We start from the raw sequence: 27,920 nt of genomic DNA on the forward strand, positions 1-27,920 counted from the left end.
GCGAGGGGGCCCAGCGGGGCGTGCGAACCTGCCCCCGCACTCAGCACATCCCCACGGCACGTGCTCAAAGACGCAACTTTCCTGAAAAACCGTCAAGTCCAAAGTAGGTGGACTGCAGGAGCGCTCGAGTCGTGGGAAACGGCAGGCCGTTGCGCGCAGCCGGGGCCCGCGGGCCCCGCACCTGGGCATCCCGCGCGGCCGGAAAGCCGACGCCCCATCTTCGTCCACCCAGGAGGGAGCTGCCTGTCGCGGGGACGCTTTGACCTCTCCAAACCTCTCTGACTTCAGTCAGCGCGCTGAAAGCCAGCAGATCCAGGTTTCCCCAGAGCTTAGCTCAGCGTTATTGTTCTGAGAAATGGAAAGTCTCCGCCCGAGGAAGCGCCCTGTGGGTTTCCGTGGCCCTCGGGGCTTTGGTCTTGATGAGGGCTGTGTGGAGAAAGTGTAACAGCGTGGGGCTTTCCAGCTTGGGGATGTTGCGGGAAGCCCTGCTCAGCGGGAGCCCTGGCGGCCTTCAGCACAGTTGCCCGCCCTTTTCCCAGACCTGGTGGTGCTAGGGGTGCAGGGGGGTTCAGTATTGGGCTGTTGTCCCAATGGAGCGGCTCCGTGGGCTCCAGATGAAATCTGTCTGCTCCTGGACAGACCTACAGGCTCACAAGCGCTAGGGGCAGATCTGCCCTTGCCAGGGTTGGAATCCAGTTGAGGACCTTGGCGGAGGTTTCTGACTTGGGGGTTCCTGCCGGAAGTCCTAAGGTGGTGCAGTCGCTGAAGGAGAAAGGTGGGAAGTGTGGTGTCCACGGTGAAGGCACCTCAGGAGAATGTCAGTCACTGAAAGCGCTGTGGGACACAGCTCTCCTCTGACGCCCAAGCGTCCCCCTGCCTGCGCTCCAATCCCCCCCACACACACACCCCACTTTCCTGCCAAAGATCCTCCAGGGTTTCTGGATTCTTTTAAAATATAATTTTGCATCTTTTTTGGGATGTAGAATGAGTGATTAATGAAATGGGATATATATAAAGATATACATCTTTGTTTTAAATGATACATACATATCATATATATTATATATATTTATCATGTCATTTAAAACAAAGAAACTGACCTGTGTTTCATCTACTGAGTTTGCTATCTGGTGCTTATATGGCTGAAAATGATCATTATTTAATAACTATGAGGCGAATCAGATTCCTAAGTCATTTTGAAGCCTCTCTAGGTAACCTTACAGCTCGCAGGATATGACTCAATAACTCAGTTCTATTTGAAATGCAGTCTGTTTCAAGTGCATTATATGCTTTTTCTAAGCATATAATAAGAGGTGATATGCTTCTAACAAGAATGTGTTAAGTCTGTGTTAACTGAATTAAAGTCATAGAATTACAGTTGCTTCCTGGCTTGGCTCATCCTTTCTGCTTTAAACCATCCTTTCCTAAGTGAAATAGAGCATTCTCATAGAGGAAGGAAAAAAATCCATGAAAGAAATCCATTTCCTTCTCCAAAATGAAATGGCATTCAAATTTAACATGTTCATACTCCACAGTAAAGCGTGTGGGTGTGATTGATTTCAAAAGCACATTTTTCTTTTCTGCAGCTGTAAGCACCAAGGAAGGGCCAATAAAAAATATTGATTTTAGCAGTTGGAAACAGGAATATGTGTAGTAAAAACATAGCTGTCTCCCTCCTGTATGTCCCAGACATTGGCCCATTCCTCTTCTCCCTTCCTTTTTATCGACTTTGAATGTAAATCGTACATCTGCAGTTACTTAATCTACTGGGGCAGATAAATCAAATGCAGCAAAGATGAAGTAAGAGTGGACACTGATGGACTGTGCCACTTTTACTGAAGTGTTTGCTTTATAAGCCAGTATCATCATCAACTGTTTATACGATGGCTTATGATTTCAAGAGAATGACCTTTGAACCATCCTGCCACTTCATAAAAATTGATTCAGAAAATCCTTTGGATATTTGTTATCATCAGTATTAAGTTTATATGGGCAATGATACAAATTGTATCCTCAAGCTTCAGGTGTTTGATCCCTTGACTTTGCTAGTCGTGGTACATTGGGCAAGATACTTAATTCTTTGGTGCTTCAGTGTCACCATCTACAAAATAGAAATAATGACAACCTTGAAAAGATAGGACTGATGAAACAGTGCAAGCAATGTGTTTGGAACTGTGCCTAACACAGGCTTAAACTTCAGTGAGCATTGTCTTTAATAGTAATAGTATCACTATCTTATATGATATTATTGAGGATTCCCTTTTCCAAGTTATATTCTCCAAAATGCATAATGATTTAAAAATCTTGAGTCTGAGTTTTGGAATCAAATAGTCTTGAGTTCAGATACCAGACCTGAGACCCTAGTTAGCTTTGACAATGAACATCTCTGTGACAATGAGCTTTGTATCTATAAAATGGATAGGGTTAATTTGACAAATTAATACACGAACAATGTTAGCACGGGCTTGTCACAGATGTTGAATAAGCACTGGCTATTATTAATGCCGACCTGACGGCACCTAACAACAACAGTGTTGTGCTGGATGGGCTCTCTCCCTATTTCCCTGATCATTGTCTATGTCCAAGTGATCATTAAGACTTGTGGGCTTTCCCTCCCAAAAGCTGTACAACTGTGTCCCATTGTTTTCTTCCTACTGCTGACTTGGGCTAGGAGTTGTTTTTCCATGTGACAGTTCTCCTCAACTTTGTCACCACTAGCGTTTGGCTAAACATTGATCAATAACCACTCACAGCCTTGTTTAAAATCCTTGACTTCCCATAGCAGTCAGGATTAGTAGATGTTCCTAGAGCTTGCTTAAGCCTCCTTCCATTTCTCCCCATTTTCCACCACTTCTTTAGCATCTTGCCTGATGTTCCCCAAGTCTGGGTTACTTCGATCCTCCCGTGGTCTTGCCTGGTGGGCCCCTTTCATGTCCCTCCCCGTTCTGGGCACTCCCTATGGGCTAAGACGTATGCTTTCCACACCCTTCTGAGTAAATGCACACAAAATAGCAGTCACGTATCAGACTGGGGGTAAACGAGGCTATTGGTGGTTGACCTGGCACTCCAGAGTTCAGTGGCATCATCTTGGGCATACGGCACCTACTCATATAGCTCCACAGTGTTTCTTGGCACACAGGACCTAAGTGTAGGCTGAATCTGTTTGGGTTAGAAAATCCTGGAAAACTGAACAGGCACATTGTCCCCTTGCAGAAGGGCTGCGGAGAGGAGAGGAGTAAATCAGAGTGTAGTGTAGTAACGATGAAATATGCAATTTTCCTCTACTTCTTAAATGCTTCCTCCCCCCCACTACCATGATCCCAATTCTACTTTACATATCCGCTGGACCGGAGGAGGTGCACTGGCACAGATAGGAATTGGAAATACAATGAACCCAGGACAGATGAACCCCCCCAGGACCAGTGGAGAGATTGGCGATGGCAGGAGGGTGGAGGGAAGGTGAGGGAGAAAGGGGGAACAGATGGCAAGGACTACATATGGCCTCATCCCTGGGGGATGGACAGTGGAGAAGTGGGTGAGGGAGATGTTGGATGGGGTAAGATATGATAAAATAATAATAATTTATAAATTATCAAGGGTTCAGGGGGAAGGGAGAGTGGGGAGGGAGGGGGGAAATGAGCTGACACCAAGGGCTCAAGTGGAAAGCGGGTGTTGTGAGAATGATGAAGTCAACATATGTACTAATGTGCTGGACACAAATGACGTATGTATGGATTGTGATGAATTGTATGAGCCCCTAATAAAATGATTATTTAAATTAAAAAAAAGAAAATCCTGGAAAACCTTCCCAGTCTCCTGCAGGTGGAGTTTTCTCATTGGTGCCCTTGGCTCGGTTCCTGGTGCTCCTTGCCCTGATTCTATTGTTGTACTTCCCTATTGTTCAGGTGCACCACACGTGAATCATTGCCTCACTTATCTGCCTCCCCACCAGTGGGCGTTCTTGGGGATAGGGACTGCTGTATTCCTATCTGTGTGGTCATTGTCTTATTCCTAACAGTTTATATCTGTGTGGTCATTGTCTTATAATATTCCTAACAGTTTATAGCCACTTTGTGGAGCTCAAATGAGATAAGACTCAAGTAACTTTTTTGAAAGTATTATCTTTGAATAGATAGCATGGTACAAAATCCAAAAGACACTAGCAGGTATGCAGAAAAGCATTTCTTGCCTTTCCCTCATTTAGTTCTTCAGTATCCTTGGAAATACCTGACAGATGATTCTTAAAAGCAAATATTTCCTGAAGCATACTATTCTCTAGTAGTTTAGACATATGTATATGCAGACTACAGCCAAGCTCTCTCACTGTCATCGAGTCAATTCTGACTCATGGCGACCCGGTAGGGCAGGGTAAAACTGCCCTTGTGGGTTTCCAGACTGTAACCCTTTATGAGAGTAGATGGCCTCAGCTTTCTCCTTCAGTGCGGCTGGTGGTTTTGAACTGCTGACCTTGTGGTTAGGAGCTCAATGTGTAACGTCTATGCCACCAGAGCTCCTATATATGTATATATAGTATAAGATTAAAAAAAATTTTTTTAAGCTAGACCAGATTGACCCCATGTGAATCAGAGTAGAACTGTGTTCCATTTAGTTTCTAGTGGCTGATTTGGCAGGGATAGGTAACCAGGCTTATCTTCTGAGGTGCCTTTAGATGGACTTGAACTTCCAGTCTTTGGTTTCAGAGCTGATTGTGTTAATCATTTGTGTCATTCAGTGACTGGCTGCTAATGGTATAAGAGATCCCTTTCTATGCTGCCTCCTGCTACATGTTGTTAGTGTACCTGATGCAGGCTAGTAACATATCACTTGATAAATGTACATATTCTTGAAATCATCAGCCTGCAACTTGTCCCTTCGAAGTAGGTCTTTGGCCATAAAGCATTAAAAATATATTTTAGGACATTTATAATCTAGAAAAGTCATATTTGAGAACAGGTCTACCAGAAGTCAAAACTAAAAAGATAGATTAATTAATAAGTATGATCAATTATTGGAATACTAAGACACTGTAAGTTTTAAATCATTTTTAAAGTAATTCCTGATGGATAAAGTTAACTTCAATTCAGAAGTTAATACTGGGGACAACTGGAGAGAATGCTGGGTCGTAGACCTTAGCTGAAGTTTTTAGTTACAGTCCCCAGCGATGTTTTCATGAGCAAAGTAAATGCTAGCCTTCTAAGAGAGAAAGATGTGTTTACAAATGATCTTTCTCTTTTCCCCCCCTAAAACACTAATGTGCAATAACGGGTAGTTGAGTTAAGAAGTGGGTTTTAAAATTCATAAGGAAAAAAAAAACCCTTTATAGAATAACTTAGTTGAGGTCATGAACTTAGATTCTGTTGGAACTTGCCTGTCAGGGAGCTATTTCAACATAAAACACCATGCTAAATTCGAGTTCACTGAATTTTTATATCATGGGGAGGATGGCAGTTTATCCCCAGAGTAACTAACCATTTCATATCTCCGAATTCTTCCTTGAGTCTTTGTTCTCTGAAGGCTGGATCAAGAGCCGTCTTTAAGTTAACTTGTTCCCAGTGTCAGGAGATAGACCAAGCAGTGAGATTCCACATGAGTTAGTGTGGTAGACGACATTGTTGTCTAGGTAAGCATTTAGGCCAGAGACTGTGGTGTAGAAATCCGTATGAGCTTAGTCTCAGGGTGCGCGCATTTTTGAATCAGCCATTTGAAGTTTGACTCTTCATTCCTGAAATTATCTTTGAAGTCTGATTTGTTGGCCCAGCAGGCAGTGTTACTTAAATTCTTGTGCCAGCAAAACCTGCTGTAGAGCTGGTGGGAATGTCAAATTTAGATCAATGAGTATTTATAAGAAGAGCTATCGCTTCTCATCCCCGAAACTATTTCCTGCGTTTTGTTCCACTGCACCATGTTTTCCTTTAAGAATCTTAGGAAACGTTCGACAGCAATAGTGATATTAAAGAAAATGCTTAAGTTTAGCTGATCATTTTTAGTTAGGCTGGAACATTTAGAAAGAAAATAAAAATTTCCATCACCACGCTGATGATCATATATCTCAGACATTTAAGCCTCATCCAACCTCATTTAATGGCAGAAATTGACTCATGTTAGAGGTTATCTAGCTATCTTCCCTTCTCCAAATGCGTCCACTCCATAGTTCTCTCAGTTAATGGCATTCTTCAGTTCCCTTGGCCTCTTTCTTTTTATATCCCCATTTCCAAACTGACCCTCAAAATTTTACTTGTGTTGCTTGTGTCTCTCTGATTGCCACAAATCTCTATCTGTTGGAATGACTAGAACTGTAACTGACTGCTGCTAGCGGTCCCTAAGTGTCCTTGCACTTAAATGATCCCTGCGCGGCTCTGAGAAGGCTTCCTAATGTCACTCTGCTTCCTAAGAGTTTCGACTTCTATCTCCTTCAAACTCAAGGGTCCTGACTCACTCACGTCGTTTTCTTTGCTGATCCTTCTGCTTTTCTTGCAAAGTCTCTGTCCCCCGGGTCTAACTGCAGCTGGCCTGTTATCCCCCGCCTCCATGTTTTCTTCATAGGGGCTCATACAACTCTTAACACAATCCATACACACATCAATTGTGTAAAGCGCATTTGTACATTCATTGCCCTCATCATTCTCAAAACATTTGCTCTCCACTTAAGTCCCTGGCATCAGTTCCTCATTTTTTCCCCTCCCTCCTTGCTCCTCCCCCCCTCATGAGCCCTTGATAATTTATAAATTATTATTTTTTCATATCTTGCCCTGTCTGACGTCTCCCTTCACCCACTTTTCTGTTGTCCGTCCCCCAGGGAAGAGGTCACATGTAGATCCTTGTCATTGGTTCCCGACAGGGATGTTTTGTTATGGGCCTGTCTTTTCTATTCAGATTTCTAAGGGCCTCATTCATTTATTCTCTCATTCATTCATGTGCTAGACAAATATTGGAACCTCTTCTCTGCCAGGCCTTAAGCCAGGGTATGCAAAGGCTAGCAAGGCAATGTCTGTCTTGGGGGGCCCATTCTCATCTGCCTTCTTCTCTGTGGTTTCAGGGTACTTCCTGACACCCCTATAGTTAGCAGTTCAAAACCACCAGCAACTCCTTGGGAGAAAGACTGGGCTTTCTACTCCCCTTAAACAGTTCCAGTTTCGGAAGCCACAGCCTTCCTTAAGTGTGCACAGTCTTGTTCATGTTTTGGCAACACAGTCACTCACAAAGGCTCTTCTTTCTTTTAAGAAATGTGCTCGACTGTACATGACATCAGGGTTCATCAGGTTTGGAGCTAAGTCCTAGTATTCCAATGTTGATTAATTGATTGATTGAATTATTCCGTCATTTTTTTTTAATACCCACCCAAAATACTTTGTTCAGGGATTTTGTGCAGTGTCCTTCCCCTCCCAGCCCCTTAAATTGAACAAGTGGCAGGTACCTCTTTCAAGGGATTTATCAGGACCACCTCCTTTTGTCTGACCCAACCAGCTCATCTTCACTTGCTCCTTCTAGGGGTCAGCGACTCCAAAGTCTGACTTTCCTCATTCACCTTGCACTCCTGTTCTCTGAGCTTGTCTTTAATTGGTGACCCATTCACTTAGTTTTCCTCCCACTTTTAGAACTTTTCTTTAGTAGTTAATTTAAAATTTCTGTTTTAGTCTGGGTGGACTAGAGAAACAAATCCATGGACACACATACGTGTATAAGAAAGAGCTTTATATACAAGAGCAATTGAACATTGAGAAAACATCCCCTCCCAGTCCAGATCAAGTCCATAAGTCCGATATTAGCCCATATTTCTGATATCAATCTATAAAGTCCTCTTCAGACTCACGAAACACATGCAATGACACCGAATGCAGAAGATCACTGGCCAGTGGGTAGAAAGTCTTTGGGTCCAGTGGCGTTGTAAGCATCTCACTGCTGACAGGGGTCTCTCTGTGGCTTCTCCGGCTTCTGAGGTCTGGTTGCGTCCATGTAGCTTATCTTCTGCAAAGTCTGCCAGGGAGTAGCAGAGAGAAAAAGGTGTCTTCCACCTCCAAAGATTTCCAGATTTCCCAGAATTCTCAGGAGAAGGTCATGCCCACAGAAGTCTCACGGGCTATCTCCAGATTGACAGCCTAAACTCCACCCCTACACTCTTAATCCTTAAAGTGACACCAGATTGACTACCACAATTTCCTTTCCACCCACACTCTTCCTTCTATATCCATTCTTCTTTCTATATCCCCAATACCACACACACACACACACACACACGTCTTTCCACATACCTATCAAACACACATAGGTCCTTCCATACCCCCTGCACACTCGCACATACATACATGACCTTTGGGACAGCCCCCTACCTGGCTTTTCTGCAATAACTACTTGGAAAGGGATTTTGTGGGCAAACCCTGCACTGAGCAGGGCCAAGTTCTAGTTCTGGTCCATTTGCTGTGGGAGGTAGGTTCTTCCAGAAAGGCCAGTCCAGCCGCAAGTACTAGGATGAAGTCTAATGGGCCAAGAAACAAATTTCTGAAGGCCCACAGAACTGTTGACATTGAAGTTGACTTGTATTAAGGAATGGCAAAGCTAGCTGTGTCATTCAATCACTTGATGACTAGCTTTAGTAGATTTTTATTCTCTGCTGAGCACTACATATAGGGTCCTTTGTGATCTCACCTGATCAGATCTTTTCCACAGTTTCTTCTCCTACTGCTACCTATACCCTGTCCTTTCTGAATGGTTGGTCATTCTCACAGCGTAACAAGGTGACTGATTCAGGTCTCTGAGCATTTGAATGTATTGAAAGGTCTTTCCTGTTGAGATGGCACCCTAAATTCTCCTCACTCTGGCATTCCTCTTTGCTATGTCCACAGCGCTCTGTCCATTCATTCAACCCGGACATCAGTTGGTGATTATTTTTAATGTGCTTCTAACCCCAATATAAATCTCACTTGTTGCTATAGATTATACTTGCCCTGAATGAAGAGAGAGTTCTGATTAAACACTACATGTCTTCTGCATGGTGTTTCTTGGCAGCTTAGTGATTCTGAGTTCAGAATACTCTCTCTTTTGTACTTTCAGGCTTATTGCTGCTCATTGTTGATAGCCCTGGTAGCTAAACATTTTCATATGAAGGAGAGGTTATTATAGGCTGTTCCCTGTCTGCCTGTAGAGGCCGCTTTGCTTAAGTGGAGAAACAGCTGTTCTCCTCCAGGCACTCAGAGCGAAGGCAGCCCCTCTTCTCAGGAACAGAACAAAGGCGCATAGAATTTATGTCACAGATGGATTTTTGTTTGATAAAAATCACTTATTGCTGAATGAAAGAATGGTCTATTCTCTTTAGAAATATGAACATAACATTTCCTGTGTCTTAAGTGGTTTCTAACTTTCTTGGTTTAGCTTTCATTAGTATAATGATTCAATTAAGATCTGCTTCATTTCATGTAGTAAAACTTCCCCAGACCATTTTTGCAAAAGATAGACTTCTGAAAATAAAATCATTTCAAATTCAATAGTCGTTCTTTTGGCTACTGGTATAAAAGAGGCTCAGCCAATTTAGTTATGCAAGAGTAAGTAAAAATGTACTGCTACAAATCATAAAGGCTTCTATTAAAGTAATTATAAAAATCTGATGATGCTGTTTCTATAAACTTTGAAGGCAGTGTTTCCATCTCTCCCAGTCCGTTCCTAAAGTATTTGGCACTCTCAATTTATAACCACGTCCAAATAGAGTGTTGCAACCTTAAAAGACTCAAATTGTGTTCTTTTTCAGTGTTCTTTGAGTTATGGGAATGGCGAGAAGTGTGAAAGGTTAAACATAGGACCAACACAGGGTGGATGAGGTACAATGTCCCTGGGAAGTTCTCATAGAACAGCCCCGGCTACTCTAGGAGACTTGGTAGTGCCTCGAGATGGAAAATAATCCCTTAGGATGACAGTCTCCGACTTTTTGGACCAATGCAATTTTCAATGTTTTTTAAATGTCTTCCTAACCAGCCCCTGTGATTGACTTGTGTCCTTCAAGAAAATCTATCCCACTTATCCCTTTGGAATCCCCCAAAGCAGCTGCCAATAACCCTGTAAGCTGACTTCCCTGTCCTGGATTTAACTGGTTCAGGAGGTGCCCTCAGAAGCCACGGTTTGGATTATACTTTTTGGTGTGACTGCGAACTGCAGGGTCAGCAGTCTGAAATGGCCCGCCTCTCCAGAGGAGGAAGATGGGGCTGTCTGCACCCATACAGATGTACTGTCACAAGAGGTGCATGGCAGTGAGTTTGTGTCTGACTTTATTTTGAAGTCTTCCTGATGAGATGAACTCAAAATCAAACTCCCTGCCATCGGCTCCGTTCCCACTCACAGAGACTGCATGGGACAGATCAGAGCCTCCCTTGTTGCTGCAGTGAGCGGCCGGCCCACTGTGTAGCCACTGCACCACAGATCCCTCGTTGCAGCCATCCACGGAGGACAGAGACCCACATAAATGTGCTTTATTTGGGATAAACCCCTGCATACATGTATAAATTGGAACCCTAGTAGCAATACATATTGGCTTATCTTCATATCAAATATTTACTCCGTTTTGTGGTTTAATGAATAGAACCTGCTGAAAAAGGGTGAGGTGCCTAAGGGTTGCCTTTTGCCCCACAGTTCAGACACGAGGTGATCACAAGCGCATACCTGTCGATCTTCTCTGTAAACTCTCACCTGAATCACAATAAAAGGCTTTGTTGAAGGCAGAGTTTCGACCAAACCCTGCCTTGCATGTTACATATGATTGTTGTTTAGTTGTTGTTTGCTGTTTGATTGGCTCCGACACCTCTGGTTTGTCAGAGTGGAAGAGTGCTCCATCGGGTTTCACTGGATGCTTTTTAGAAGAAGACAACCAGGCTGTTCTTCCGAGAGGCCTCTGAATGGTTACCAGCTGAGCCCTGAGCTCTTGGTACGGGGGAGGGATTTCTACACATTAAGAACATACATTTCTTAGCAAGCGCATCCCAAACATGTTCCCTAAGTTTGGTGTAATCACACCTCTGTTCTTTTAGGCATTCAAATCTCCCCCGAGTCATCAGCATACCTTGCCAAAGCCACTGTGTGGACGACCATCCTGTAAGATTCAGGCTACAGTATGAACAATTTTTCATATCCAACTTGTACAAAAAGAAGGCATATCTCTTATTTTTAGCAGGGTTTTTTTGAGGTTTTCTGTACATACCGTAACATTCTACTCATTGGTAGATTTTTTTTAAAGTAAATTGAGTTGTGCAACTGTCACCAAAAGCCAGTTTTATAACACTTCCAAGATGCCATGTCCATCGGCAGTCCATCCCCACTCACATCTTCATTCTTGCCCCAAACAATGAATGATTTGTTTTCCATATTTTAGGGGTTCCTTCTTTGGAATCATATAAATGCAATATTACGCAATATGGTATTTTTCATCTAGCTTCTTTCCCTTAGAACGTGTCATGGTTTTGAGGTTCATCCATATTGTAGCCTCTATCAGTGGTTTGCTCCAATTTATCACAGAACAGCATTTCATTGTGTCTACATAACAAGGTTTGAAAAGCTGTATGTGTTATCCATCCAATTCATCTTTGAACAATGTAGAGATTAAATGCATCAAGACCCCATGTCGTTAGAATCCATATAGAACTTTTTATTTTCCCCAAAGTGAACAACTAATAGCCTCTGTAGGCTGGAAGACTCACCAATATCATAGTCAATTAACACATATTTTGTATGCTAGATGGATTATATACTGTGTTTTTACAATAAAGTAAGCTAGAGAAAAGGAAATGTTCAGAAAATCATATAGAAGAGAAACTACATTTATAGGGCACATTAGTAAGCTCAAAAAAAAGTTTGTGCCTAAGCTCAATAAATTAGTAAGTATATAAATAAAAGCTTGTGCCTAAGCTCTGAATAAATAATTGTGCCTAAAGTCAAAATAAAATAAAAGCTTGTGCCCAATCTCAAATATATACATATATGTGTGTATGTATATTACACATTAGGTGGCTAATTTCAAGGTCAGAAGTTCAAAATCACTAGCTGCTCCATGAGAGAAACATGAGGCTTTCTACTCCCTTAGAGATTTACCAACTCGGAAACCCAAAGAAGCAGTTCTACCCTCTCCTGTAGGGTCGCTGTGACTGGGAATCAACTTAGCGGCAGCGTTGTTGCTGATAGGTGCTAGCCAGTGGGTTCTGACCGATAGTGACCCTTGGCACAACCAAACGAAAGGATGCTTGGTCTGTACCATACTCACAGTGTTCCTATGCTGGGTCCATTGTTGCAACCGCCGTGTCAGTCCAGCTCATCGGGGCCTTCCTGCATCAATTCTTCTTCAGTCTTCCTTATTCGGTGTGCAACTGTCACGTGCATATGAGGCAACTGAAAATACCCTGGCTTGAGTCATGCACATGTTAGTCCTCAAAGTAACATCCTCGCCTTACTGCTGTGCCCATGAGCACTTGTTGTGGATCCACGCAAGATAAAATCCTGGACAACTTCCAAATGTAGCAGCATGCTCCTACCTATTTGTCCAGTTGTGAGGATTTGGCTCTTTTTGACATTGAGGTGTAGTCCACCCTGAAGGAGCAGTCCTGGTCCTTCACCAGCAAGCACTTCGAGTCCTCCAAAGCTTCATGGTTGTGTCATATGCACATTGCAGGGTGCTAATAAGCCTTCTTCCAATCCCAATGCCACATGCTTGTTCATAGAACCCAGCTTCTCTGATGATTTGCTCAGCATACAGGTTGATTAAGCATGCTGAGGGGATCCATCCCTAGCACACACCTTTTCTGATTTTAAACCATGCGCTATTTCCATGTTCTTGCCTCACACTGCCTCTTGATCCATGTACAAGTTCTGCATAAGCACAATGTAGAATTCCTATTCTTCTTAAGGCTATCCATACTTTGTTATGGTTTACACAATAAATTGCCTTTGTTTAATCAAAAGTACACATCTTTCTGGTATTCTCTGCTTTGAACCAAGATCCATCCAGTGATATCGCTCATTCCAAAGTCCTCTTCTGAATCCAGTCTGAACCTCTAGCAGCTTCCTGTCAATGCACTGCAGCGACCGTTGTTGGCAGTGCTTTGGGGCCATACATGTTGGCTGAGTAGAGGGAAGGAGGTCTTGTCTCGGGGGTGTAAGGGATGGAAAAAGTGGAGGAGATAGCAGGGGAGGCAGAGGAGGCAGGCATATTTGGTGAAAATTTATGGAAATACATCATAACTTGTATCTGACTTTTTGCTTTTTTGTTTCTCTAATATGTTTGGTATTATTCCTTCTTTCACTGTTTGGGTTAGCTTTAGTGCCCATCTTTTATATGTGTCCATGTTGTAAAAGAAGCCAAAATCCATCTTGGATCATTGGGAGCCTTCTGACAGATTGTCTAATGTCAATTTGTTTTCTGCCACTGCGTCTTCTAAGTCGTCCTTCTCATTGTCTAGTACTGGCTTAGAAGTGCTTATCTCCACCAAATCATCTTCTGTTAAGTCGCCTTGTATGGGATCTGTTAGCTTTTCAGTTTCTCCTGGTCCGTATCATGAAACCCCTGGCACCCTTCTCCCTTCTTCTTCTTTTTTTAGTGTGTGTGCTCTATTCACACTCTTGTTCACTATTTCTTAGGTTGGCTCTGTCGTAAATCCTGTGGAGCCCTGTTCATTATCTGAACTCAGTATTCTCCAGCAGCAATTTACTGTTTCAGCCTTGATAGTTTTTTACCTCTCTTTCTAGAACAAGGGAGGCATCTACCAGATGTTCGAAAGCTTTTCTGGCACAGCGCAGACATTCTCTTAGGGCTCACCCCTCTGCCCTGAGCTTCCACCCAAAGTGCTTGGCAATCACTCCATGGGGCAACAAGCTGAGCTTCCCCAGTTAAGTGTCCAGAGGGATCCTATTCTGTGAAACTTCTCTCCGAAGGCACTCAGTTTACCCATCTGTGTCACGCTCTCGCAGCTAGTCTGGCGCTTGGTCCTGCTCTGCTGTGTCTCTCCTCGGGGGTCCCATCTCTCCATCTCTTGGATTGAGGAGGTTCAGTGCACAGGAACCTCATCTTGGGTCTTCTTTTTTGATAGTCGTGAGATTCCCATGTTCCTGCTTCCTCTAGCGGTTCATTTTATTCGTAGTGGGGCCACAAGATCAATCATTCCTCGTGTTAGTTCTAAGCTTTTATGACAATCCTGGTAACAACAACTCGCAACTGGACCATAGAAACCTATTAACATCTCCCTCACCTTCTGCTACCCAGACTCATTAGGAAAAGCGGAAATAGAACCAAGCTGAGTGGACCCACTCAGTAATTTGGGGTCCGTTACAAGGACTATAACTGTGAGAGCCACAGCAAATACATAACTGCACTACACCCTCCTTTATCCAGCTATCTCAACCAGATACCTTTTATATGTATGTGTGGTGCCTCAAAATGTCATTCCACATCTTGTCTTGTGACCCTTTGGATTTGCACCTTGGAAAAATGTGCCTTCTAACACCCCTCCCAGCCTCCGTAAGCCTTTGGAGGGATGTTATACAGTGCAGTTTTAATTCACAGTTCCCTAATCACTGGTGATGTTGGGTACCTTGTTTTTTAACTGCTCATTTATGATAGACATATGTTTTCCTATGTCTATTCAATGGTTTGTTCATATTTAATTGAGTGGTCAATATTATTATAGAATGATAAGAATTCTTTATATATTCTGGATACAAGTTTTTGGTTCGAAATGTGATTTGCAGATGTTTTCTCCCAGTTTGTTTTCTCGTTGGTGTGTTTTGGAGTACAAACATTTAAGTTTTGGTTAGGTCAAATTAAAAATTTTTTTCCTTCATCAGTCAGGTTCTGTTGTCCTATTTGTGAACTCTCTGGTGAACCTGGCTTATCTTGAGTTCAGTTATAGTTGGTACAGCATTTGGCACCTTGATGCTAAATGATTGGATCAGAGCCGCTGGTTCATGGGCACATGTGTATAATAGACACATTAGGCACATCCAGAACCGCTTAGTTTGATGGACCCAGTGGAGAATGGAAACGTGGAGGCCCTTGTTTAAAAACCATGACAAATGTAATGACACTGAGAGCAGACATTAAGTTAAGGGTAAGTGCACAGCCACAAAGTGCCAGACTCTATTCCCGAGCCGGAATGCTAACTCTTTAAAGCCTCAACCAGAAAATCTATAGATGAGAGCCAAGAATTGACAGGATGAAGGAGAAGGATCATGAAGCTTTTGAAGGGTTTTTAGAAAAGCTCATGGCTTTTGGGAGTGTTGGGCAGTTTAAAAACTCCAAATTAACACTCTTTAGTACTTTGTTAGTACTTTAAAAACATAAGCATTTAGATCATCATAAATTGGTTGAGTAAATTAAATGTAACTACATTTTAGTTAAACAGAACTGTCAATATTCAACTTGAAGGCTGTCCTATGGTGAACTTTCTTTTAAGGATTTGCGAAGTTGGTAAGGAAGGAGAAGTAGTGACTTGTCTTGGACAATGGGAATAACAAGGAAATTTAAAATGTGTTTACAAGTTTGTATGCATACGTTGTGGTGATTTGGATTTTACCAATGTGTAATAGTGACTCCTTTCAGGTAAAATCATTAAATTGTTGTTTGTGTTGACAATTTTTTTCTTTAATCACTGCTATCAAATTGATTCTGACTCAGTGACCCTCTAGGGCTGTGTAGAACTGCCCTGTGAGCTTCTGAGACCACTGCTTTGCAGGAGTAGAGAAAACTGCCGTCTCCCTGAGGAGCAGCAGATGGTTTTGAACTGCTGACCTTGAAGATCTCAGCCAAACCCAGAAATGATGAATGAATTGGGTTTTCTTTGCAATTAAGCTTGTCCTGCGGAATCCAAACGAAGCTCTCGTGGGAGAAGTAGGCATGTCCTTATCATCAGCATTTTTCTACTGATAATATGTGTGCCCAATGGATTCAGACCACTCATTTATCTGATGATTAAAAACATTTTAAAAACCCAACTGCCTTTCTTTGTCAAGGACACTTGGGAGGCATTGCCATGGAAACGGAACTCTTCCCCAAGCCTGCTAACTCCTTTTGCCCATTCCCACCCTTGTTTGCCTGAGATTAAACTTCTCTTCATCTTCCCACGTAAGAAAATAAAAAGGCAACTCCTGTAAATGCCAACCACCAACGATTTGGGGTTTTATTTTCCCTTAGCTGCTGTTTGCGTGGGTCCTTTGTTTTCTTTCTTTTTCCTTTCCCTCGCAGCTCTTACTCTTTTCTCCCTGTTTTCCTGTGCTTGAAATGGCTTTGGTGCTCGCCGAGGGGAACCTCTGGAATATTTTAAGGCTTTTCTTTTACTAACAGCCATCAGGAACTAAGTTGGTTTCATCCCAAAACCAAGTGTTTGCTTTGGCGGGAGGGATGGGACATAGAGAGGAGCCATTCTCTTGCTAGTGCTTTGTCTGTAGCTGAAAGGGCTTTGTGCCTGCAGCAGACACAACTCATCGTTATAAAAATTCTCCTGCGTGTTAGATATTTCGTTATTTGAGTAATGAAATAATAGATTGGCAACTTTGGGATACTACTCTTTAAAAATTAACGCTCTATTTTATGTTAAGCAAGCAAGACTTTTATTTATTTAAACCCTAATCATGATGTTATATCACTTTAAAACATTCTGAGACAGTAATCATTTGATCTACCAAATGAGATCATTTCATAGTAATTGAAAATGATTTTAATTTTAAAACGTAATTTGAAATAGGATTTCTTTAAATGGTATAGTTCTGTTATGACAAACAAACAAACGTATCTTGGAAGCAGTACAATGGGAATGCTCCCTAGAAGCGTGGTCAGTTTGGGGGCGTGTGACCAGGAGAAACTGGTTCCTGGAAAAGTTCAGCAGGCTTGGTCAACTGGGGTCAGTGAAAAAGAGGCAAACCCTCAATGAGACGAGCGACACAGTGACTGCTACAAAGGGCTCCTGGAGGACGATTGTGTGGATGGCACAGGACGTGACAGTGTTGTGTCCACGGTGTCAGCATGAGCCAGCAGTGACTGGATGGCACCGAATAACAGCAACTGCATTATGACAGAACGTCTGCTCGCTAATGATTCGTGAGTAAGGAAGAGCGCATCGGGTGTAAGGAGCCCCTTGGAACTACATGGAGTCAGGAATGTGCATGTCATCATGTACAGGCTTGTTTGTATTGTGTTCTGGAAAAGGAAAAAAAAAAGAGTTGAAGTTCAGATACATTTTTGCCACAATTTGTAAATAATCTCCTGAACATGTTTTAAGGATTGGGGATGTGTTACTATAAATAAGTAAATCAAACCTGTATTCCCACTCCTTTTGTGTATTCCGATAGTCAGCAATATTAAAAAATAATGTGTCTTGAAAATATACTTCAGTATAAAATAAAATAAATCAAGGTATGACTTATTTTTTATGATAGCGACATTACTTGCCAGGGAAGGAAAGTCTAAAAGAAATAAAACTTTTAATTAGTTTCTTCAAGGCATCTCACTTTCTGGCCCAAGCAACAGTGATGGCGCTGGAGATGGGACAGGCACGTGCTGTCCCTGAGCTGGAGACGGCTGTCTCCACAAGCCCATGGGTTCGGCCAGTTCAAGACTTCACCCTCCTCCGAAGCCTCCCATGCCCTTCTCCTCCACATGAGGGAAGATGCGGGCTCCTCGAGGGGAGAAAAGGTAGACAAGGAGAGAGAGCTGCCGGTGCCACTTCCTCTGCCTCATCCTCCACCACACCTTCCGGGGTCACAGCACAGGAGCCAGAGCATCACAGGCACACATGGACAGCAAAGCGGACCTCTGCGGGCTCTCTGGTTTTATAGGCCAGTGGGAATATGGACCATCATTTTTTCCCACTTCTAGTCAGAATTCTAAGGCCTGGCTGACTTGGCTATGTTGCATGACTTACTCATTCATTTCTATACCTCAGTAGAGTGGTACAAAGAGATGGATTTGAGGGCCTGATAAACTTGAATTGTGCCTCAGCACCTTCATCCAGGAGTTGAAGGCCTACTCAACCCCCCTCAGTGTGTATACGTGCCATCCTTCTGATGAGGATACGGACGTCTATTGGCACTTTGTCAACGAACAGTACAAGTTCCGTGTGAAGTGAGCAAAGCTAAGACTAACACTACCATTACCTGTGTGTTTCTGTCTCGTTCTTTTATTAAGGAAGTATTACCACATTGTTTTATCTTTACTGTTCTGTATGTTGATGGAAGAAACACTTTTCTTACTTCAGCTTCCAAATCATGAGAGAAGAAATGGTTGACAAATTTTCACCTGATGGTCTATAATGAAGCCCTAGAATGACAGGTTTGGGGTTTTTTTTTTACTGCTGTTTTTGTTTTGCGGCCGGGGGTGGGGGCAGTAAGGTAGGGAGTGCGCATAGTCGTGAGAAAGATGGGAAATAGAAGTTCTGAGAAGGTGACCTACCCCAAAAGCCTGATGACAATTTTGATGTTTAAATGGGTTCTTTGCATGTTCTAGGAATTCATGACTGAGAGAACATCCCTCATTCATTTATTCATTCAGACTGTATGAGGCGTCCCCATGGACAAGAAACTCCAAGTTAAAACCGACATGGTTCTTGGTTCTTCCCCTTCAAAAGCTTACAAGCCAATCATAAGTTGTTTTATTTTTTGGAGCAGGGTAACCAGGGCAGGACTTAGGGGGAGTCGGGTCAATACAGTAGAGATCTCTGTACCAGTGGTGAGTGCAGCGATGGGCTGACGTATTTGAGGGCAGAGCATGTACCTTAAAACAAGAGGTGAGGAGCACATGGATGGATATTTGCAATGAGTGGAGGGAAGGAAATTGAAATCACACTGCAGACAATGAGAGGAGCCATTAAAACTCAGCCCTCTTATTTCTGTCCCAATTATTGCATCCTAAATGGTTTTCTTCTCTAAACTCTTTCCTCAAATCTATTTTAAACAGTGTTGCATTTTTAATGTGATATTATCATAATCTGTGGATAGGTCGTTCTCTTCTGAATGTGAGAGCCTTAGGGGCAGGGATCATTCATTCCTTTAGTGTCTGGGAAGTAACTTGGATAATGCTTTATGCCTAAGAGGTTCTCACTACCTTCTTTTTCTGACTCATATGTGTAAATCAATAAGTTATCTAATTTGAATTCATCCATTCTCCTAAAAACCATGCCATCAAATGCCTTGCTATTATTAATCCATATAGTATCAAATGCTGCTGAGTTATTCAAGGAATTATCATTGGTAGAGTGGCTGCTGCTTTGAATACTGTGTTTCACAAAGTGTGTGATCAGAAATAGAATAGCGTATTTCTAATACCAGACTTAAATCAAAGCAATGAGTAGGGAAGCGAGCTTAGTCAGTGTGGGCACAACAAAATTGATGAACGCTAACAAGGGTCACACATTTCACTATTCAAAAACTTAAATTCTTATTCCAAATCTCTCCATGGATTGAGTGATTAGCTTTGTTTGTTTTTAAATGAAAGCTTCTGGCACCCAAAGCTACATTGATCATTTAACCATTTAAGATGTCTGTTATATTCATTTCATTCTGGGCAAAAAATGATCAGAACCATTGACTCAGATCCTTTACCTAAGAACTGCAATTCATGATTTTGGCAGAATATCACATGCATTTTGAATATGAGGGAAGATTACAAAGTGTGGCTACTCTGGTTCCCTTCATCCACGTGCCCATCGATTCCAAACAAAACATGCTTAGACACGTATGTCTCTGTCATCAGGGAATGCCTCTGACACATTCCCGCAGAATACATTTGTCTTCGTGAATGCCTCTGACACATTCCCGCAGAATACATTTGTCTTCGTCTCAGTAGCTTGTTGTCTTTTTTATTTTCTTCAAGGTCCAATCACAACAGTGGCTTCATAAGGGATCTATTGGACCAGTTCAATTCAAAGCAGAGAGGCCAGCTTAGAAGGCGATGGCGATTGTTTGTGACATGTGGAAGAGGTTATCTTAATAGATTTTTCTCAAAGGACATAGAACAATGATGGGGCTTATTATGAAGACATTTTTTTTTTTAAAAAAAAAGGAGAACAGTATTGGTGAGAAAAAAGGCCAGAAACATTGTCCTGAAAATTTTTATTTCCCACCACTACAAGGCACCTTCTTAGTCTTTGAGGGAAGGAAGGGCCGTCCTATGGGAATTTCCTTAGAAAACCATATCCTACGAACCTAATTTTACCACTCCTACCTCCCTTTTGTTCCCTAAACTATAAACATTGGAAAGGAACACAATTTGAATCCCTCCGGAAGCCAAAATTGCCGTTTGCTATGATATACATTAAAGAGCACAACGTTCCTGAGAGAAAGCCTAGAGAGATGACAACACCACCTACAGAAGTATTTAGGCTATTTCGAGAAACAGTCATTTCACAGTTTAATATCTTTCTTTAATAAAGGTTTCTACGTTTTCACACATTTCAAAAGCTATTTTTCAAAATGAAAAAAAAAACCCTCTCACTTTCTCTTACAAAATTGCTTGAGGCTCTGGACCATTGCCTCTGAATTATTTGAAAATTATTGATGAAGAAGTTGTTATGATGAACCTCACAACTAGTCAACGTTTCAGATATTTACTTTTATAGACTGTAAAGGTCTTTTCTGCTAGGGAAATAAAACCAAACAAAACCGAGGAACCTCTAAAGATAAGTGATTAAACTAGCCCAAAGTTTCTCAGCCTAAAGCTTTAGGAATTATATGTCGTCGCTTGTTGTTCAAAAGCTTGGTGGCAATTTTTCACCAACTGTTATTAAAGGAACCTTCCAGTAGATGAAATGTAGTCCTGAAATGCACACGTGAAGGCCAAGTGTATTCAGGATATGAAGAAGGGGTGATTAAAAGAAGAATTACTGGTGAGTGAGGAGGAATTTATTTCATGCTCAGTGAATTGTGGCATTCTCTGCTCTGGCGTGGTGGGCTAAGCTTTAGGCTGCTAATCTACCGATCACTCTGTGGGAGAAAAAGGCGGCTGTGCGCGCCCATGAAGACCTGGAGCCTCAGAAACCCGCGGGAGCAGTTCTGTTCTGTCCTACAGGGTCACTGTGAGCTGGAATTCACTCAAAGACAGTGGGTTTGGTTTTAGCTGTTAGTAAAATATACTGATAGGGAAATGATTACATTGTCTAGCTTGCATGGAAGAAAAGTTACAAATTGCAAATTCCAAATTGCAGTGACCACACTAAATTAAATACATTCTCTTAGCAAAGATGTGTAGTCTAATTAAGTGTGTGACCACATAGTGGGAGAACTCTGTCAGGTCTGGTAACTGTGGATCTTGTGCACTATGCATCAGGCTGCAGCCCTATTCTGCCTTCGATTCCTGTGTGTAACATCCAATGCTTGTTCTTGGTAGTTCCTTGACCTCGATGCCCTTTATTGTGCTGTAATTTTCTACTCCCTTTCTTACTGAATTCTCATGCAGTTTCTCTTTGGTGGAATATTGAATAGTCATTGGAATGATTCAACAACATGAGGGATATTATTTAAAATGTACTTTTAAAGTATGTTTTCATCAGATTGTATTTCCAATTTTTTCATCTTCTTAAAATTATGCTCCTATGCAACAATATATACTAAATGTTATAAGCAAGGACTAACTTTTAGTGAATATTTTCCCTCAAATATTGACTTTTTGTTTCAATAAAAGATACCTTAGATATTTTTATGGGATTTTTGTGTGTGTGTAGTCATGCTGATGAAGGAAAAATTAAAGTTCTATAAAGCCTGATGCTGATTACTACATCTGTGATACTTGCCAAAATTATATTAAATTTATGTTCATAAGATTTGAGTTCCTTTTTCTCTGTGGCTCAGGGCATAGAATCCTTCTTGGAGAGAGTTTGGGGTCCAGGCAGCTTTACCAAGTGGGCGGGAGTTCTAGGCAGTAAGGAAGGTCTAGTACTTGAAGGGGAGAAAAAAGTGGAGCGGTGACATTTGTTAACTGGTATAGTATTTGTTCTTGATGAAGAGCCTTGTGACCTTGATATCGTTCCTTGCCTGTGTCCCTCTTCACTAGTTTGTATGAGAAATGGATAGAGCTGTGGGTAGTACAAATCTTTAAGCATATATGGGATGTGCAGGCAGAAAACGTTGCTTTAGTATTTGGATTAAAATATTACAGTTGAATCAGGTGATGAGAAAATTATGGTCATACAGTATAATAGCACTCACTACCAAACATCATATATACTAATATATACTAATCACTGTATATTATGTAAGTCTGCGTGTTAATACTAAGATTAGCACTTTAATACTCAATACCTATTTTCCCTTGGAAGACTCAGGGCCTAGTAACTTATGTAGGATAATTCTATTAAGTCATTATTTCTTGTGAAATGTCTTTGAAAAGCTATTTTTTCCCTCTTTAACAAAGGTACGTTTTTGAATGTAGAAATAATTACAAAAACAACTATTTATTTTATAACTTAAATTATTAAAATATTTATAATAGAAAATATCATTTAAAATCTAGGGAATTCCTAAAAAATAAAAATTGAAGCCATAAATTCTTTCTACATTTCTGGAAATATATTGTACTGCTCCAATTTTCATTTGATAGGAAACTTTCAGAAATTGTATTGGTTATATTGTCTTTATCATGAAAAAGACTATCTTCTATGATCTTTGAAAATCAAACTTCAGTAAGTCAGAAAATTCCCACTAAGCTAAAACTCTTCCACCATCCATATATCGCATTCTCAATTTACAGAGTTCAATTTCTGTCATATAGAAAGCCTCTTCAATATCACGTCCACCATTGTTCCTAGAGCGTTACAGAACCGTCACGACTGGTATTCTACTCTACTCAGATAAAGACAAATCTCGAAGGACCCTATTGGAGCTACTTTTCTCACAGCCGCTTAGAAATAATTTTCTGAAAAGTTAGACCTGTTCCCAGCTGCTCAAAGATAAAAATCGGTCATGACAAAAGGAAGTGTCAGAGGCAAACATTAGTTCAGAAATGAAGAGAATTTTGAAAACTGGATCTTTGTTTTCTAAAACTTTATGCATTGAAAAAAAACATGAAATCAAGAAGAGTGAGCAAGAGAGAGAGGGAACAAGTTGATAATGATAATAAAGACCATGTATGTCTTGCCAAGATGATCAGTTCATAGTGTAGAGTGGATGCGCTTCCTGTAAGTGGCAGGCAAATGTGACCCTCATGAATAGATATTGCTGTGGGTCACTGGAAACTTGCACTAAATCCCATCTCTCCTGCATTTTATTATAAATATTTACAATCAGAAAGTTGAAAGAATTGTACAGCAAATGCCTAAATTTTACAATTAATGTGTCTCTGCACTTGCTCTGTACATCAAGCCAGCTAATTTTGGATGCATCTCAAAGTGAGATGAAGACTAAATAGAACATTTCAATATTGTACATTAATGTCTACGATTCTTATTTTTAAGTCAAATCTATCTACATTGAAATATATACATCTACATAAGTTTAGATGTGATCATTCTATGATTTTTAGAACTATAGATGTTTATGTAACTCAAATCTTTACATTCTGTTTTCAAATGATTTCTTCTGATGTGGTGAATTTTCACTTTCAGGTTTGTTTCCTGCTATTCTCAATCTTGCCAGCAATGCTCACATCAGCACCAATGCGACCTGCGGTGAGAAGGGGCCGGAGATGTTCTGCAAACTTGTGGAACATGTGCCCAATCGCCCTGTGCGGAATCCACAGTGCAGGATCTGTGATAGCAACAGCGCGAGTCCCAAAGGCAAGTGCTGCTGCTTCTATCCAAAGTGCCAATGATACTTTATTATGTTAGCCATGAGAACTACAGACTTCTATTAGGAGTCCATGAACATTGTAGTCCCTTTCAATGCTATTCATTTTTCTACAAGTTTTACTGTTCAGGAGCTCTAAAAATTTTAATGCAAGAACTGAGAGGGATGCACTTTTTTGTTTTTTAAATAGAGCGACATCCTATATCCAGTGCGATCGACGGCACCAACCACTGGTGGCAGAGTCCCAGTATTCAAAACGGGAGACAGTACCACTGGGTCACTGTCACTCTGGACTTGAGACAGGTAAGTAAGGCCAGACTGTTGAAGAATGTTGATGTTCTACTGAGCTATATTCTGATGACTTTTGGCAAAGTCTAGCTTATTTCTTAACATGTTGAACTGTTTTTTGAGCAGGTAATGTCAAGTGGTGTATACAAGTAGTTCATAGTGCCATTTCTTGTCACATTATCATACCACATTTATCATCATGCTAGGTATTACTGAGAAGGTGCATGGAATTGTTTTCCTATGGCTTACTTTTCTTAGATGTTGTAGGACATTTTCATCCATTCAGGTGCCAACAGAGGACTAGGAAGCAAAACATACAAAGTCCTGCCTTTTGAGCTTGTTGTTAACTGCTGTCAAGTTAAAAAAAATTCTTCTACTCATGGTAGACTATGTAAAAGGGGGCTTTAAAAATAAAATTAAATGATATGAAAATTTTCTACTAACTGTTTGAAGAACTTCATAGAACAAGCATTGCCTAACCCATTAAATCCCATTGCCTAACCCTGTGTTCTTTTCATGATATTTGGACATTGGCTCTGGATATACACTGTGTCATTAATACACCTGACAAAAGTAATAGTAATTTCCTAATAGCTATTTAGCTGTTCATATTCAAATGTCACCACTTTGTTAGCTTATATAACATTTTTAATTTTCAAATTTGGAGCCCAAAGAATCATTCATTACATTTGGTGTTTATGCTTCTTAAATAATTTTAATCTGAATAATCCATGGGCTGGGTTGGATGACATCCCCCAAGAATATCTGTTTTCCAGCCTAACCACTATTCCTGTGCTCTTGGATTCATTGTTGTATTAATGAGCGCAGTTAATGTAGGCTTATCTTGAGTCATTCTCTTCTGCGATAGAAAATGTCTTCAATAAACTAGGAGAGGAGGGGCCAGGGGAGGAGTGATACCAAGCCACATCCTGACGCTCCAGGGGCAGAATCTCAGAGACAAGCACCTTCATCCACAGCCAACGGAGTGGCAAGCCTTCCCCAAAGCTTGCAGCACCCCGAGTCCATACAGCTAGTCTTCTAAACCGAGAAATTAACTTCGGCTTCTTAAAGCCACATACTTCGGTTTTTCTGTTACAGTAGCACTAGATAACTAAGAGAGAATTTGGTCACAGAAAATGCTGGTGCTGCTGTAACAAAGATTTGTAATATGGAAGAGATTTTAGAAGTGGTGATAGGGAGAGGCTGAAAGGCTTTTAAGGTGCCAAAAAATAAAAGTCTTGATTGCCTTCACAAGACTGTTGGAAGAATTATGGATGTTAAAGGCTGTAAGTCTCAACTCAAAGACATTGGGCCATTCTGCTCAGCCCTTCCAATTAAATGCCCGGAGACACCCTTTTCCTCCAGCCGGCCTCCCAATCAGCTTTACATGCTCTATGGGCCGGGAAATCCACTGCTTTCTCTCAGACTCTGTCCCCTGGTTCTGCTGTTGCTGCTCCTCTGCCACATCTCTGGGGTCCAATTGGTCCCCTGGGTGCAGGTGGCTCCCTGCACAGGAATGCGTTCCCCTCATGGTCTTCCTCACCTGCTGCTTCCTGCTTGAAATGGCTCTTGTTGGACCCAGTCGGATGGCAATCACAGTGAATCTGTAAACAATCACTCACAACTGAATCGTAATACAATCAGTTTCTTTCCTCACCTTCTTACCTAGACCCATCAGGAAAGCAAAGTTCCATTGTGTGGGAGGGACAAAGCATAAGGCAGAGAAGCCCTCGATAAGTCACTGCCAGGCAGTGTGCAGCATGTGTCCATGGTGTGACAGCCCTCCTTTCGCTAGGTCTACAGCTTCTGGTGGGTTTGCTGGATTGTATGGTATTTCCATTTTCAACTTTCAAAGTAAGTGCCCAGTGTTTTCAAGTGGTGAGACCATTTTACACCCCACCAACAGCAGCTGAGGGTTCCAATAGCTTCGCACTGTCTTGCGTCTGTTGTTTTTTTATGTTATTGAGCTTTGCTACTAATATTGGCGTGTGATGATACCGCATTGCTATCTTGTTTTCCTAATTCACAGGCACGTCTCGTGTTGTTGGCCACCTGAGAGTTTTATTGGATGAGATGTCTGTCATGTCCTCTGCTCATATTTTAATTGGACTATTTCACGTTTGGTGATTGATTCTTTATAAGCCATCTTTGGAGTTTTGAATGAATTTTAGGGTTCGTCTCTTGTCTAATATGGTGTTATCAAATGTTTTTCCCAATCTGTGGTTTCTTACTCTTTTGGTGAAGTCTTTTGATGCACATAGTGTATAACGGTAGGAGGTTCTAGTCATCTAGTTCATGTTCAGTTGTTCATGCGTTCCCTGCGATATTTGATAGGGCTTTTATGCCATGTATTAGATCTCCTACATTTGCCCCTATTTTTATTTGATGATCTATTTGGCTTAGGATTTGCATAGAGGTCTTTGATACATTGTGAGTTAATTTTTGTGTCGATGTGAAATATTGGTCCTGTTTCATTTTTCTGTGAATAGAATCCACTTTGGTCAGCACCATTTATTAAAGAGACTCTCCCTTCTCTAGCTAGTGCATTTGGATTCTTTGTCAAAGATCAGCTGTCCACAGGTGATCTTTAGGGAGTCAGTTCTATCCAATCAGTCTATGTGTCTGTGATTGTACCAGTACCAAGCTATTTTGAATGTGGTGGCTGTGTAGTAAGGTTTGAGTGTTTTGCTTCTCTGGAGTCTCTTTCTTTTCCCTGTAATCTCAGAATGGAAGATAGATATATGATAGATAGATAGATAGATAGATAGATAGATAGATAGATAGATAGATAGACAGATGATAGATAGATCACTGCCATCCAGTAAATGCCACCATATGACATAGGCCAGGGTAGAACTATCCCTGTGCATTTCTGGGCCTCTGTTCTTGAGTGTAGAAGACCTCATCTTTTTCCTGTGGAGTAGCTGGTGGTTTTGAGCTGCCAACCATGTGGATCTCAGCCCCACACAAAGCAACTACACCACCAGGGATCCATTTCCCAACTTAATGAAACCTAAAAGTCAGAGTCATTACGTTTTGAATACTTTTTGTTGTTGTTCTGCTAGGAAAAGAGAAGTATTCTTAACATGTTAGTAGGCATGTCTCGTGTATCAGGCGTGTTAGTAGAGGCAATATTGTCTTTCCTTCTAAAAATTAAGACAGTATGAGGTTCACTTGATGATTTCTTTTCATTCGTTGGTCAATGCCTTTTTCCTGATGACCTATCTGTGTGTGACGATGCTGGGTACAGGAGCTCTCCTGGTGTGGTGGCTTCAGCAGGTCCACAGTTTGAAACAACCAGCTGCCTCTTGGTGGCAGAAGGCTCTTTCCAGGCCAGTACCAGCTCCCGTCTCAGAAACTCAGAGGGACTGTTCTCCCCTGTCCTACGGGGTTGCTCTGAGTCGGCAGCAAAGTGGTGGCAGTGAGTGACCAGAGCAGAATTGAAGGGACAGATGCCCAGCCACATGGAAACTGTCTGGAGTTGGAAGCTCAAAAAGACCTTCCTCCAGCGCCAACAGAGATTTTTTAAAAAGCCTTCTCCTAGAGCTAGCACCCTGAATTTGAACTTCTTACCTCCCTGTGAGAAAAGAAATATCTGTCTGTTAAAGTCATCTAGTTATTGTACTTCTGTTGTGGCAGCACTGGATAACTAACATAGTCCTTTTTTTTTCTCCTTATGATGCTATTGAATTTTCAATATATTTGTCCAGGTTTATTGAAGAAAAGCTTACCTTCTGGGTTTGTGTTTGTCTGATTATTCCATTGAGGTTTTGCAGAACATATTCTTTATGCCCTGTTTTTCCATATGTTCAATCAGCTCTAAAATCTTGGTAAAATTCAATGCTGTTAATAGACATTTGGATTATTCCCACCTTTAGGCTACGATGAATAATGTCTGTTAT

At 41.4% G+C, this 27,920-nt stretch overlaps 1 protein-coding gene across 1 annotated transcript in view; it reads left to right on the forward strand.

Moving 5' to 3' along the window:
• The window catches only part of LAMA1 (laminin subunit alpha 1), a 267,694-nt gene that overhangs the window by 105,872 nt on the left and 133,902 nt on the right, over positions 1–27,920 (forward strand). The window contains exons 5-6 of the mRNA XM_013004706.2: positions 23,550–23,720; positions 23,921–24,033. Of these exons, the coding sequence (XP_012860160.1) occupies positions 23,550–23,720; positions 23,921–24,033 (284 nt within the window). The remainder of the gene's footprint in view (positions 1–23,549; positions 23,721–23,920; positions 24,034–27,920) is intronic.

Source organism: Echinops telfairi, unplaced genomic scaffold (genome assembly GCF_000313985.2).
Source record: "Echinops telfairi isolate 266 unplaced genomic scaffold, ASM31398v2 ScPeMD7_57;HRSCAF=196, whole genome shotgun sequence".
NCBI lineage: Eukaryota > Metazoa > Chordata > Mammalia > Afrosoricida > Tenrecidae > Echinops > Echinops telfairi.